The 15,188-nt window shown below is 40.9% G+C and overlaps 1 protein-coding gene across 1 annotated transcript in view; it reads left to right on the forward strand.

Annotated features, from left to right (window-relative positions):
* Positions 1-14,834, forward strand: part of NCAPG2 (non-SMC condensin II complex subunit G2) — an 83,518-nt gene extending 68,684 nt beyond the window's left edge. The window contains exon 28 of the mRNA XM_064366991.1: positions 14,425-14,834. Within this exon, the coding sequence (XP_064223061.1) occupies positions 14,425-14,476 (52 nt within the window). The 3' untranslated portion in view covers positions 14,477-14,834. The remainder of the gene's footprint in view (positions 1-14,424) is intronic.
* The last annotated feature ends 354 nt before the right edge of the window (positions 14,835-15,188 follow it).

Consider the following 15,188-nt stretch of genomic DNA (forward strand, 5'->3'; position numbering starts at 1 on the left):
GCAACCTCTGCCTCCTGGGTTCAAACGATTCTTGTGCCTCAACCTCCCAAGTAGCTGGGATTACAGGCACATTGCCACCGCACCTAGCTAATTTTTTTATTTTTAGTGGAGACGGGGTTTCACCATGTTGCCCAGGCTGGTCTCGAACTCTGATCTCCAGTGATCTGCTCACCTCAGCCTCCCAGAGTGCTGGGATTACAGGGGTGAGCCCATGTGCCTTGCCACTCTCTGTACTTTAAACATTTTCCTGTACTCTCTTCTTGGCTCGTGTGGTATCTGAGAAGTAGGATATAATTATTTTTTGCTCCTTAGTAGATAAGGTGTCTTTTTCCCCATCTAGATTCTTTCAATACTTTCTCTTTGTTTGATTTTCTGTAGGTTGAATATGATATGCCTAGGTATAGTTTTTTGTTGTTGTTTTTTTGGCATTTATTCTATTCAGTATTCTCTGAGCTTCCTGGATAAATTCTCAGTTATTATTGTCTGAAATCTTTCTTCTGTTCCTTTCTCTCTTCTGAAATTCTTACTGCGCAGGTTAATACCTTTTACAGTTGTTTCACAGTTCTTGGATATTTTGTTCTATCAAAATAGCCACATTTTGGAATTCTGTCTACTAATATTTTATTTGAAAATGTTTGCATTAGGTTTCAAGTAAGATTATAGGGTTGTTTGTTATTTTGGTTTGTAGTTTTTTTTTTTTTTTTATTTTATTTTTTTAGTAGGACCTTTATCAGTTTTGCTCTCAGCGTTAGTTGGTAACTTCTCCCTTTTCAATGTTATGGAATAGTTTAATTACATCTGATGCTGTGGAACAACATACCTCCCAGAATTCTGGGATGACTTTTCCCTATTTCTTCTATGTTATTAGTCGGGTCTGATTTTCTATTACTGCCTGAATAAAATTTGGTAATTTATAATTTCTTGCATTAATCTAGATTTTTAGATTTATTAACGTAAAGTGGCTTGTGTTTATTCTTTCATTGTTTATTAATTTTAATAAAATAGAAGTTACTTATTGAAATATACATATGAAAAGAATGTAAATAATATGTGTACCACTGAATTAGTTGTCATAAAATGAAGTCACAGGCCAGATGCGGTGGCTTGCATCTGTTATCCCAGCATACTGGGAGGCCAAGGCAGGTGGATTGGTTGAGACTGGGAGTTCGCAAACAGCCTGGGCAAAGTGGTGAAACACTGTCTCTACAAAAAATTCAAAAATTAGCTGGGAATGGTGGTGCGCACCTGTGGTCCTAGCTACTCAAGAAGGTGAAGTGGGAGGATTGCTTGAGCCCAGAAGTTTGAGGCTGCAGTGAGCTAAGATCACACTACTACATTCCAGCCTGGGTGACAAAGCGAGACATGGCAACAAAACAAGTCAGAAAATGATTTTGATGAACTGACAGAAGCAGGCTTCAGAAGATGGATAATAACAAACTTCTCTGAGCTAAAAGAACATGTTTTAACCCAATGTGAAGAAACTAAGAACCTTGATAAAAGATTAGAATGCTTACTAGAAATGATAACTAGAATAACCAGCCTAGAGAAGAACATAAATGACTTGATGGAGCTGAAAAACACAGCACGAGAACTTCATGAAACATACACAAGTTTTGATAGCCGAATAGATCAAGCAGAAGAAAGGATATCAGAGATCAAAGATCAACTCAATTAAATAAAAAGAGAAGGCAAGAAAAGAGAAAAAAGAATGAAAAGAAATGACCAAAGCCTCCAAGAAATATGGGATTATTTGAAATGACCTAATCTGCACTTGATCAGTGTACCGGAAGAGGACGGGGAAAATGAATCCAAGCTGGAAAACAAACACTCTTCAAAATACTATCCAGGAGAACTTCCCCAACCTAGCAAAGCAGACCAACATTCAAATACAGGAAACACAAAGAACACCACAGAGATACTCCTCAAGAAGAGCAACCCCAAGGCACATAATCATCAGATTCACCAGGGTTGAAATGAAGGAAAAAATGCTAAGGGCAACCAGAGGGAAAGTTTGGGTCACCCACAAAGGAAAGACCATCAAACTCACGGCAGATCTCTCGGCAGAAACCCTACAATTCAGAAGAGAGTGGGGGCCAATATTCAACATCCTTAAAGAAAAGAACGTTCAACCCAGAATCTCATATCCACCCAAACTAAGCTTCATAAGTGAAGGAGAAATAAAATCCTTTATGGACAAGCAATTACTGAGAGACTTCATCACCACCTGACCTGCCCTACAAGAGCTCCTGGAGGAAGCACTAAACAGAAAAAAAAATCCAGTACCAGCCACTGCAAAAATGAACCAAATGGTAAAGACCAACGACGCAGTGAGGAAACTGCGTTGACCAGCGGGCAAAACAAACAACCAGTAACAAATAGCAGGACCAAATTCACACATAACAATATTAATGTTAAATGTAAATGGCCTAAATGCCCCAATCAAAAGGCACAGACTGGGAAACTAGGTAAAAATACAAAACCCATTGGTGTGCTGTATTCAGGAGACCCATTTCACATGCAAAGACAAAAACATAGACTCAAAATAAAGGAATGGAAGAAGATCTACCAGACAAATGGAGAGCAAAAAAAAAGTAGGGGTTGCAATTTTAGTCTCTGATAAAATCGACTTTAAACCAACCAAGATCAGAAGAGACAAAGAAGGACACTACATAATGGTGAAAGGATCAATACAACAAGAAGAGCTAACTATCCTAAATATATATGCACCCAATACAGGAGCACCCAGATACATAAAGCAAGTTCTTAATGATTACAAAGAGACTTAGACTCCCATACAGTAATAGTGGGAGACTTTAACACTCCACTGTCAACATTATACAGATCAATGAGACAGAAAATCAACAAGGATATACAGGACTTGAACACAGAACTGGAACAAGTGGACCTAATAGACATCTACAGAACTCTCCACCCCAAATCCACAGAATATACATTCTTCTCAGCACCATGTCGCACTTACTTTAAAATTGACCACATAATTGGAAGTAAATCACTCCTCAGCAAATGCAAAAAAACAGAAATCATAACAAACAGTCTCTCAGACCACAGTGCAATCAAATTAGATCTCAGGATTAAGAAACTAACTCAAAACTGCACAACTTCATGGAAACTGAACAACTGGCTCCTGAATGTTGACTGGATAAACAATGAAATGAAGGCAGAAATTAAGATGTTCTTCAAAATCAACGAGAACGAGGATACAATGTACCAGAATCTCTGGACACATTTAAAGCAGTGTCTAGAGGGAAATTTATAGCAATAAATGCCCACATGAGAAATGAGGAAAGATCTAAAATCGACACCCTATCGTCAGAATTGAAAGAGCTAGAGGAGCAAGATCAAAAAAACTCAAAAGCTAGCAGAAGACAAGAAATAACCAAGATCAGAGCAGAAATGAAGGAGATAGAGACACAAAAAACCTTTAAAAAAATCAATAAATCCAGGAGCTAGTTTTTTGAAAAGAACAATAAAATAGACAGACTGCTAGCCAGATTAATAAAAAAAAAGAGAGAGAAGAATCAAATAGATGCAATTAAAAACGATAAAGGGGATATCACCACTGATCCCACAGAAATACAAACTACCATCAGAGATTACTACAAACAACTCTATGCACATAAACCAGTAAACCTGGAAGAAATGGATAAATTAATGGACACTTGCACCCTACCAAAACTAAACTAGGAAGAAGTTGAAACCCTGAATAGACCAATAACAAGGGCTGAAGTTGAGGCAGCAATTAACAGCCTACCAACCAAAAAAAGTCCAGGTCCAGATGGGTTCACAGCCAAATTCTACCAGATGTACAAAGAGGAGCTGGTAACAATCATTCTGAAACTATGCCAAACAATACAAAAAGAGGGAATCCTCCTCAACTCATTTTATGAGACCAACATCATCCTGATACCAAAACCCGGCAGAGACTCAACAAAAAACGAAAACTTTGGGCCAATCTCCATGATGAACATAGATGCAAAAATCTTCAATAAAATACTGGCAAACTGACTGCAAAAGCACATCAAAAAGCTTATCCATCACCATCAAGTAGGCTTCATCCCGGGGATGCAAGGCTGGTTCAACATATGCAAGTCCATAAACATAATCCACCACATAAATAAAACCAAAGACAAAAACCACATGATTATCACAATAGATGCAGAGAAGGCCTTTGACAAAATTCAACAATAGCCCATAATGCTAAAAACTGTCAATAAACTAGGTATCAATGGAACCTATCACAAAATAATAAAAGCTATGTATGAGAAACCCACAGCCAATATCATACTGAATGGGCAAAAACTGAAAGCATTTCCTTTGAAATCTGGCACTAGACAAGGATGTCCTCTCTCTCCACTCTCATTCAATATAGTATTGGAAGTGTTAGCCAGAGCAATCAGGTAGGAAAAAGAAATAAAGGGTATTTGATTAGGAAAGGAGGAAGTCAAATTGTCTCTATTTGCAGATGACATGATTGTATATTTAGAAGACCCCATTGCCTCAGCCCAAACTCTCCTTAAGCTGATAGGCAACTTCAGCAAAGGCTCAGGATAGAAAATCAATGTGCATATATCACAAGCATTCCTATACACCAATAACAGACAAACAGCCAAATCAAGAGCGAACTCCCATTCACAATTGCTACAAAGAGAATAAAATACCTAGGAATGTAGCTAACAAAGGAGGTAAAGGACCTCTTCAAGGAGAACTACAAACCACTGCTCAAGGAAATAAGAGAAGACACAAACAGATGGAAAAACATTCCATGCTCATGGTTAGGAAGAATCAATATTGTGAAAATGGCCATACTGCCCAAAGTAATTTATAGATTTAACGCTATCCACATCAAACTACCAATCACCTTCTTCACAGAACTGGAAAAAACCACTTTAAACTTCATACGGAACCAAAAAAGAGCCCACATAGCCAAGACAATCCTAAGCAAAAAAAACAAAGCTGGCAGCATCACACTGCTGGGCTTCAAGCTATACTACAAGGCAACGGTAATCAAAGCAGTATGGTACTGGTATCAAAACAGAGTCATAGACCAATGGAACAGAACAGAGTTCTCCAGAGCAACACCACACATCTACAACCATCTGATCTTTGACAAACCTCACAAAAACAAGCAATAGGGAAAGGATCACCTGTTTAATAAATGGTGTTGGGAAAATTGGCTAGCAATGTGCCGAAAGCAGAAACTGGACCCCTTCCTGACACCTTACACTAAAATAAACTCCAGATGGATTAAAGACTTAAACATGAGACCTGGGCCGGGCGCGGTGGCTCACGCCTGTAATCCCAGCACTTTGGGAGGCCGAGGCGGGTGGATCATGAGGTCAAGAGATCGAGACCATCCTGGTCAACATGGTGAAACTCCGTCTCTACTAAAAATACAAAAAATTAGCTGGGCATGGTGGTGCGTGCCTGTAATCCCAGTTACTCAGGAGGCTGAGGCAGGAGAATTGCCTGAACCCAGGAGGCGGAGGTTGTGGTGAGCCGAGATCACGCCATTGCACTCCAGCCTGGGTAACGAGCGAAACTCCGTCTCAAAAAAAAAAAAAAAAAATTTGGAGACCACAGATGCTGGAGAGGACGTGGAGCAATAAGATCACTTTTACAGTGTTGGTGGGAGTGATTAGTTCAACCATTGTGGAAGACAGTGTGGTGATTCCTCAGGGACCTAGAAATGGGAATTCCATTTGACCCAGCAATCTCATTACTAGGTATATACCCAAAGGACTATAAATCATTCTGTTATAAAGACACACCCACACGCATGTTCATCATGGCACTGTTTACAATAGCAAAGACCTGGAACCAACCCAAATGCCCATTAGTGATAGACTGGACAAAGAAACTGTGGCACATATACACCATGGAATACTATGCAGCCATAAAAAACGATGAGTTTGTGTCCTTTGTAGGGACATGGATGAACCTGGAAACCATCATTCTCAGCAAACTGACACAAGAACAGAAAATCAAACACTGCATGTTTTCACTCACAGGCGGGTGTTGAACAATGAGAACAGTTGCACACAAAGAGGGGAGCATCACACACTGGGGTCCGTTGTGGGGGCTATGGGAGGGAGGGTGGGGGAGGGATAACGTGGGGAGAAATGTCAGGTATAGGTGATGGGGGGATGGTGGCAGCAAACCACCTTGCCATGAATGTACCTATGCAACAATCTTGTATGATCTGCATATGTACCCCAGAATCTAAAGTAGAAAAAAAAACTCAAATAATGTTGTATGTTAATGTTGTATGCTAATAAATATTGATAGTTATTGAATCTGAAAAAAAAATGCAGTCACCACCTAAATCAAGGAATACACCTCCTGAACATGGCCCCTCTCTCCCTGTTTCATGGTATCAGCCCACCCCAGCACCTCAGTATAATTTTGAGCGTTGTCGAAATAAACAGCAAAGTGTGTGTGGTTTTATACTTGCTATGATGTTTATGTTTACTGTGGCTTTTAGCACCATTTCTTCTTTATTCTTTTTTATCATACTTTTGAGACTGCCTCTGTGGCTCACACATAGCATTTGTTAATGGTTTACATAGAAGCCCATGTTCTAGAGAGGCGGAGTGCCACCTGAACAGTTCACGTTTGTTAATTGTGTTACCTCAACTTTTCTGTGTATTTACTGATTTTTTTTGTTACTTATTCTACAGAGACTTGTGTTAAATTTCTCATTATGCTTGTGAATTTGTCCAAGTATCCTATTTAGGACTGTTTTTGCATCATATATTGTATGGTGCTGTTATTTGATGCATATAATTATAGAACTGCTGTATCTTCTTGATGAATTGACCCTTTTATTTTAATGAAGGGTCTCTCTTTAGTAATGCTGCTTCCCTTAAAGTCCACTTTGTCAGGTACTCATAACAATGTTGGCTGGGCATGGTGGCTCATGTCTGTAATCCCAACACTATGGGAGGCTAAGGCAGGCGGATTGCTTTAGCTCGAGTTCAAGATCAGTTTGAGTAACATAGTGAGACTCCATCTCTACAAAAAATACAAATATTAGACGGGTATGGTGGCACGTGCCTATAGTCCCAGCTACTTGGTAGCTGAAGTGGGAGGATCGCTTGAGGCGGATGTTGCAGTGAGTCAAGATTGTGCCACTGTACTCCAGTCTTGGCAACAAAGCAAGACTTATCTCAAAAACAAACAAAAAACAGTGTTTTTCTGTGTGTTTGTCAGGTTCTAGGAGGAGACCAAAACTACGCAGTGATTTGGATAGGGAAAGCTCAGTGTCAATGATTTTTTTTGTTTGGTTGGTTATTTTTTGAGACAGAGTCTCCCTCTGTCATCCAGGCTGGAGTGTAGTGGTGCAGTCTTGGCTCACTGCAACCTTTGCCTCCCTGGTTTAAGTGATTCTTGTGCCTCAGCCTCCCGAGTAGCTAGGATGACAGGCATGTGCCACCACATCTGGCTAATTTTTGTATTTTTAGTAGAGATGGAGTTTCACCATGTTGGCCAGGCTGGTCTTGAACTCCTGGGCTCAAGTGATACATCCACCTCAGTCTCCCAAAGTGCTGGGATTACAGGGGTGTGCCACTGTGCCTGGCCGAATGTTAGGGATTTTTACAGGGACTTGGCATGATGCATTATTGGCTAGTGAGAATTAAAGAGAACTCTGGAGAACACAGGAGTAGCACATGAAGAGAACACCTCCAACCCTAGGTGAGTGCCCTTAAGGAAGGAGCCTCTACCCCCAGAGGGAGACCTGGCTCCCTACATGGAAGAAATTGCTAGTAGTCTTCTGTGGGACCTGATGACATCTGCTCACTTGGGTGGGTGGCTGGTAGGGGCGTGTATGTGGAGCCTTCCCAGGGGAGGTACTAGGGGAGCTGCTGGAGCCAGAGCTAGAAAGCCTGCTCTCTCGAGCCCTGCAGGCTCCTGTGTATGGCTCGGATCAGGTTGGGCCTTGTAGGGGTAGCTGTCTGGTGTGCTGTCAGAGTCACCTGGAGAAAGCCCCCCTCCCCACCCCCCCATTCTTCCAGCACCCTATGGTGATAGGCACTAAAGCAGGTGGGTGGGTTTGGGGTCCTAGCACCTGAGTGAACAAAATGCATTTAATTATGGACTTTATTCTGAAAGTAATTGAGTGTCCACTATGCTAGTTTTATCAGGTCAGACTTTGCAACTATGTATTTTAAGAAGAAACCCAACTAACTATTGGTTTTAGGAGCTTGTTTTTAGGGCAGTGGTCTGATTTGGGGATGGCAGAGGAGCACTTGTGCATTTCAGAAAATAAGTGGCAGTGTAAGTGGTTCATCAGACACAAAGATTAAACAAGGCCACCAGAGTTACCAACTGTAAGAATGTTAAATTGTTTTCACAGGATGTAGTAACAATCTCAGAAGTCCAAGCATTTTTCTTTGTTACATATAGTGTTGTCAAAGAAGGCTTATTCGGATATAGAAGAGTGTACACTATTCTGAAGATAAAAGGGAAGAGGAACATTGGTTTCTTGTTAGGAATTACACTTAGTTTCAGGTTAACTGCTTGAATTGTGTTAGTTGCAATGAGAGAAAAAAAGACCTGAGAAATTCAGGACGTGCACTGTGGAAAAGGACGTGAACAGAACACTGGGGATGGGGCCTTTCGTTTCTCCATTATTTCTTCACCTGCATGCCATCCTCTCTACTAAGCTGATACACAGGTGAAAAAAAAGAGCTCCTCCCTTTGAGAAGGGAACATCCTAGAAAATAGATAGCTAGGGACTTTGAAATACTGGCTTCTTACTTAAATACGCAAGAAGCAAACTGTAGAGAAACCAGTGTCTAAAAAAAAAATCAACCTGACAAAAATTGATGAAACAAGAAAAATAAATCTAATGGAAGATAAACAATTAAGATTTAAGACTATATTTTAAAATATTACTGATTTAATGTTGTACTCGAGACATTAAGGCAAGTAAACATCTTGAGGACTCTGGGAACCCCTTGCTGTGATTAATATTTTAGGCAATGGAGCTTGATTTAAAAGTGAACGTTTTCTTAACAACTAATCTAGTTTTCTCTCCAGCAGGGTTAGTATTCTGTTGGCTGGTCTGTTGGGTGCTAAATAAAAATTGGCATCTCATTGCATTTTAATTGCCGTACCCTATATAGCATATTGTAAGTGGACGTTTTCTGAGGAGAAACAACGTGCGTTTGCCAGTGCACTGGTGCATTTAAACGTCAAGTATGTTAAATTTGTAACTTTCATAAATAGCATCAAGATAGTAATAAATTTGTAATTTGAAATAAATTACAAATATAAATAATGTATTTCTTAAGGTTTGTGTTACCTCATGAATTTTCCCCACTAATCATATTACAAGCAAATTACTTAACCATATTAATCCTGCCTCCACTCACAGGCAGCTTTAATAGTGCACTAATGTAGGTGCCAACATTAAATCTTGAAGGGAAAGAATATTCCCTGAAAAAGTGGCCTCTCTTTTGTTATCAAATATTGATAAATGAATATCAATTCATTTTATTCTGCTTTAACAGTCCTTTTTTTTTTTTTTTTGAGATGGAGCGTCGATCTTTCGCCAGGCGCCAGGCTGGAGTGCAGTGGCGCAATCTCGGCTCACTGTAACCTCCACCTCCCAAGTTCAAGCAATTCTCCTGCCTCGGCCTCCCGAGTAGCTGGGACTACAGGCACACGCCACCACACCCGGCTTATTTTTGTATTTTTAGCAGAGACAGGGTTTCACCATGTTGGCCAGGATGGTCTAGATCTCTTGATCTCGTGATCCACCCTCCTCAGCCTCCCAAAGTGCTGGGATTACAGGCGTGGGCCACCACACCTGGTCAACAGTTCTTTTTTTAAATGAATTTGGGGCTGGATGCTTTTTATAGCTTATTTAGTGATATGTTTCTATCATCCATACCCAATGAATTTGGTATAGATAATTTAAAACTATTCATACAGAAAACCACCCTTTGATAAATACATGCATTGTCTTTTAATCTTACTGTTTTTCTCAGAAAATTGATTCTGCCTGCCTTTCTTATGGCTGTGATCACCAACATATGTCCCTAAGCTAACATAGACGGAAGAAAAGGTGGTGAAGTTTTGAGTCATCGTGTTTGACTCATTTTACAGATGTTAGTGCTCAGGGGACTTGCTCATTGTCTGGTTTGTGTGTCTTGTTACATATGAGGAGAACCCTGGCCCAGGGAGCTTTTTGTCACGGTCCTTTCCAACTTTAAAATTCTTTCATTTTGTTTTCTTCATTTTATTCTTTAGTAGTTCTTATTTCTCTGCTTTACATAGTGTGTTCAATTCTTTCTCCAGGTAATGAAAGAATGAGTAAATTTGAAATATGCTGGAATATCTTTTTATTTTTTGAGATGGAGTCTCGCTCTTTCACCCAAGGTGGAGTGCAGTGGCACAATCTCAGCTTGCTGCAACCTCTGCTTCCTGAGTTCAAGTGATTCTCCTCCTTCAGCCTCCAGAGTAGCTGGGACTACAGGCACATGCCACCACGCCTGGATAATTTAGATATATATTTAAATATATACACACATATATGACTAATTTATATATATTTAAATATATACACACAATAATGTGTTTATAATACATATTATACATATATGTGTATATATTTATATATATTTAAATATATACACATATAATATATATTATAATGTATATATTGTTACAAATATATATTTCATATATATATATAAAAGACAGAGTCTTGCTCTGTCTCACAGGCCGGAGTGCATTTGCATGATCTCGGCTCACTGCTACCTCCACCTTCTGGGTCAAGCAATTCTCCTGCCTCAGCCTCTCGAGTAGTTGGGATTACAGGCGCCCGCCACCATGCCTGGCTAATTTTTGTCTTTTTAGTAGAGATGGGGTTTCACCAATTTGACCAGGCTGGTCTTGAACTCCTGACCTTGTGATCCAATGGCCTTGGCCTCCCAAACTGTTGGGATTACAGGCGTGAGCCAGTACGTCTGACTAATTTTTGTATTTTTAGTAGAGACAGGGTTTCACCATATTGGCCGGCCAGGCTGATCTCAAACTCCTGACCTCGTGATCTTCCTGCCTCAGCCTCCTAAAGTGTTGGGATTACAGGTGTGAGCCACCGGGCCTGGCCAGAATATCTTTTTAGTGTTCCAGTAGTCAGGAGAAAAATGACCTGGGTTTAAACCCAGACTGCTCTTCCCAGCTATGTGGTCATGGGCAGTTTGCTTTACTACCTTTGCCTCAGTTAGCTTATCTATTAAAGGAGAACTATAAAGAGTCCTTCTTGTTGCCAGTCTAGACTTAGGTCAATGTGAGTAGCTACTTATTTACTACCTGGTAAATGAGAACACTTGGCTCTCCGTATCTATGGGTTCCATGTTCATAAATTCAACTAACCATGGTTTGACAATATTTGGGACAAAAATGGATGGTTATATCTGTACTGAATATGAACAGACTTTTCCCTGTCATTATTCCCTAAACAATGTAGTAGAACAACTATTACCATAGCATTTAAATTGTGTTAGGTATTGTAAATAGTCTAGAGATGGTTTAAAGCATACAGGAGGATGTGTGTAGGCTATGTGCAAATACACCATTTTATATTAGGAATTTGAACATCTGTGGATTTTAGTATCTGGGGGTTCTTGGAACCCATCCCCCACAGATGGTGAGAGTTAAATGTACTTTTAACCTAACATTTTTCTCTAAAGTATTTTTAAATCATTCTCACTTAAGGAGACAGTATTATTTTTGAGTAATTAAAAATTAATTTTAGGCCAGGTATGGTGTCTGTAATCCCAACACTTTGGGAAGCTGAGGCAGGCAGATTGCTTGAGCTGTGTTCAAGACCAGCCTGGGTAACATGGTGAAACCCTATCTCTGCAAGAAATACAAAAAAATCAGCTGGGTGTGGTGGTATGCAGCATACTCCCAGCTACTTGGGAAGGTGAGCTGGAAGGATCACTTGAGCCCAAGAGGTCAAGGCTGCAGCAAACTGTGATTGCACCACTGCCCTTCTACCTGGGTGACAGAGCGTGACCCTGTCTCAAAAAAAAATTAATTTTAGATTTTGGAGGGTTCATGACTTCCTGGGCATAGTTCCCCTCTGTCTCGACTCTGGCTGCACTGCTGCTGCGCCAAGTAGTTGCTGGGCTGACAGGTGGGCGGAACCTGGCGTGTGGACAGAGAGCGTACTCTTTTCTCCTGGAGAACTCGGAATGGGCAGGATACCCCGAGGCAGTCGATCCATTGGAGGCCCAGGGAGGCTGGGAGAGTGAAGGAGCTGTGGAGCACCCTGAGTCTCCTGTGTCACTGCATGGCAACCTCCACAAAGCTGTGCTTTCACTCCTAGTTCAACACAGACAGAAATAACCACACAGAGGGTGGCCCAGGAGTTTCCAGAGGGATGGTGGTGGGTGAGTAATAAGAGTCTTTGAAGAAAAGTCAACTGTAGCCCCAAAAGGACAGTCTAGAGCTAAAGTGTCACAGATGCACTGCAGAGATGGTCCCTGTTGATAGTCAAATTCCAGAAAGGTCAAGTTGGAAGGACGTGAATGAATACTCACGATGATGGAGATAGATTTGGGGGAAAGGGCCCGAGAGACCTCTAATATCAAGGAGAAGCAGTGATTCAACAATGATAGGAAAAAATTCCCCAGAGCTAAAGAAATACATACAGATTCTCTTTTTTCTTTCACTGAATTCTGGATTGATGAAAAAAAATCAAAGCTGCCGGGCGTGGTGGCTCACGCCTGTAATCCCAGCACTTTGGGAGGCCGAGGCGAGTGGATCCCGAGGTCAGGAGATCGAGACCATCATGGTCAACATGGTGAAACCCCGTCTCTACTAAAAATACAAAAAATTAGCTGGGCACGTGCCTGTAATCCCAGCTACTCAGGAGGCTGAGGCAGGAGAATTGCCTGAACCCAAGAGGCGGAGGTTGCAGTGAGCCGAGATCGTACCATTGCACTCCAGCCTGGGTAACAAGAGTGAAACTCCGTCTCTAAAAAAAAAAAAAAAATCAAAGCTAAGTAATTATGGATAAAATTCCTAAATTTCAGGAATAAAGAGAAAATCTTAAAATTTTTCTAGATTCATGCAGGCCAGTACAGTGGCTGCTGGACACATTAAACCTGGTGAGTCTATGCCGCGTGGCCGTCATGTAAAGTGCCTGCAGGTTCTGAAGACAGTTTGGAAAAGAGAATGTGAACTGTGTCACAGATAATTTTATATTGATTGCCAGTTGAAGCATTTTGGATATATTGGGTTAAAGAAAATATATTAAGATAAGTTTTGCTTTAAAAAAGAAAAAGAAACAAGATCTTGATCCATTGTGCTCTTTGATCTCTTTCAATGTGATTACTGGAAAATTTAAAATGACACATGTGGCTCGCATTTACATTACAGGGGGCCATGGTAGACAGCAGTCTGTATCCAAAGGGTGAAGACCAGGTAGACACAAGTCTCACTTGCAATGCTGGACACAGGAAAACAGTAGGATTGTAAGAGTTTTAAATCTCACTGAGATATCATTTGGAGTGAAAGGTAGATACTCGTGTCTAGGAGGAATTCAGAGATAAGTTTATGTGTTTTCCCTGTGTGAAGAGACTACTTAGGAGTGCACTGTAACCGAACAAGCATGCACTGGAACCACGTAGGAGTTATGGGACAATAAAAAAGGGAAGTCATGGTGAGCCATGCACTTGTAAATGTGTATTTAAAAGAACAATGATATGCTACCCGCCTAATAATGATTCTTAACATAGGCACACTGCCAGGGAAATGAGGACAGTGTCTGGGAAGGAAAGTACTCAGTGATCCCAGCCACAGCTGTGACCTAGGTGGGGCTGGGGAGGAGATGAGGAGGAAGGTCTCGCCTTGAGGGACAGGGATGCAGGGCAGTGGAGTGGGAAAGTGAGGTTTTTCCAAAGCCCTCAGGTTATCAGAGGTAATAGGTAAGTGCCATGGTAGTAGAGTATCTTGGTAGGTCACATAGTTTTTGTTTATCTTGTTTTCTTGTATAATAAATAGGCTCAGAACTGTGGATGCTGGAAAGGAAGAGCACGTGTCATGTTTCTCATTGGCTGTGGATCTGACCAGTGGGTTAGATCCTCATGTATAAGCGCTCACCAGCATAGCACACTGTCCAGTGAGCATATTTCACTGCCTGGCAGTGCGTGGTGTCCACTGTCAACCCAGGCCTGTGGTTCAGTGCCGTGTGTTGTGACTCCTGTGGGGATTCTGACTCCATTTTATGTAAGAGAAACAATTAGTGAAACATTTACAGATTATTTCAACTTTGTTTTTAAATGCATCTGGTTGCAAACCATTTTTAGATTATATTTTTGAAAATGTACATTTGGATCATTTGGTCACTTTTTTCTGTAGCTAAGTATTTCTTTATTTGTGTTTCAGATTTCTCTATGAATCATCATCAAGAACTCTGGGAGAACTTTTGAATTCATAACCAAGCCGACATCTCCAGACATGTAAAATAGGGAAAAGGGAGTCAAAATGAAATGCCTGTGTGTTTTCCTGTTGTTTTTATTGTTAATAACCCATATGATAGGGAAAGGGTAGGATCTCTTATGGGGGTGTGGGAGGGTGGAGATTGTGGAGTAGAGAACTCAAAACTTCTTCAATTTTTGCCCAGTGCCTGCGTAAATAATATATTTAATATAAAGGACTCCAGATATGAATGGTGTAGAAATCCATGATTCGAAGAAAAAAAAGACACTTTTTTAGGAAACCTGGTTGTTTTTAAAATGACTTTTATATATGTAATATTGCTTGGAAACTATGAGTAATAAAGCGATGACAACATCCATCTGTGTACTTTATTTGAAAGCGTTAGGGGCTGGGCACAGTGGCTCACACCTGTAATCCCAGCACTGGGAGGCTGAGGCAGGCAGATCACTTGAGGTCAGGAGTCCGAGACCAGTCTAGACAACATGGTGAAGCCCTGTCACTACTGAAAATACAGAATTAGCTAGGTGTGATGGTGCGTGCCTGTAATCCCAGCTACTGAGGAAGCGGAGGTTGCAGTGAGCCGAGATTGCATCACTGCACTCCAGCCTGGGCGACAGAGCAAGACTCTGTCTCCAAAATTTAAAAAAGTATTAAAACCCACCTTGATTCCCAGGAGTGAGGTGCTGTGGCACAGGGAGGGATCCCAGCAT

Source organism: Aotus nancymaae, unplaced genomic scaffold (assembly GCF_030222135.1).
Source record: "Aotus nancymaae isolate 86718 unplaced genomic scaffold, 86718_ANA_hifiasm-v0.15.2.pri h1tg000002l, whole genome shotgun sequence".
Lineage (NCBI taxonomy): Eukaryota > Metazoa > Chordata > Mammalia > Primates > Aotidae > Aotus > Aotus nancymaae.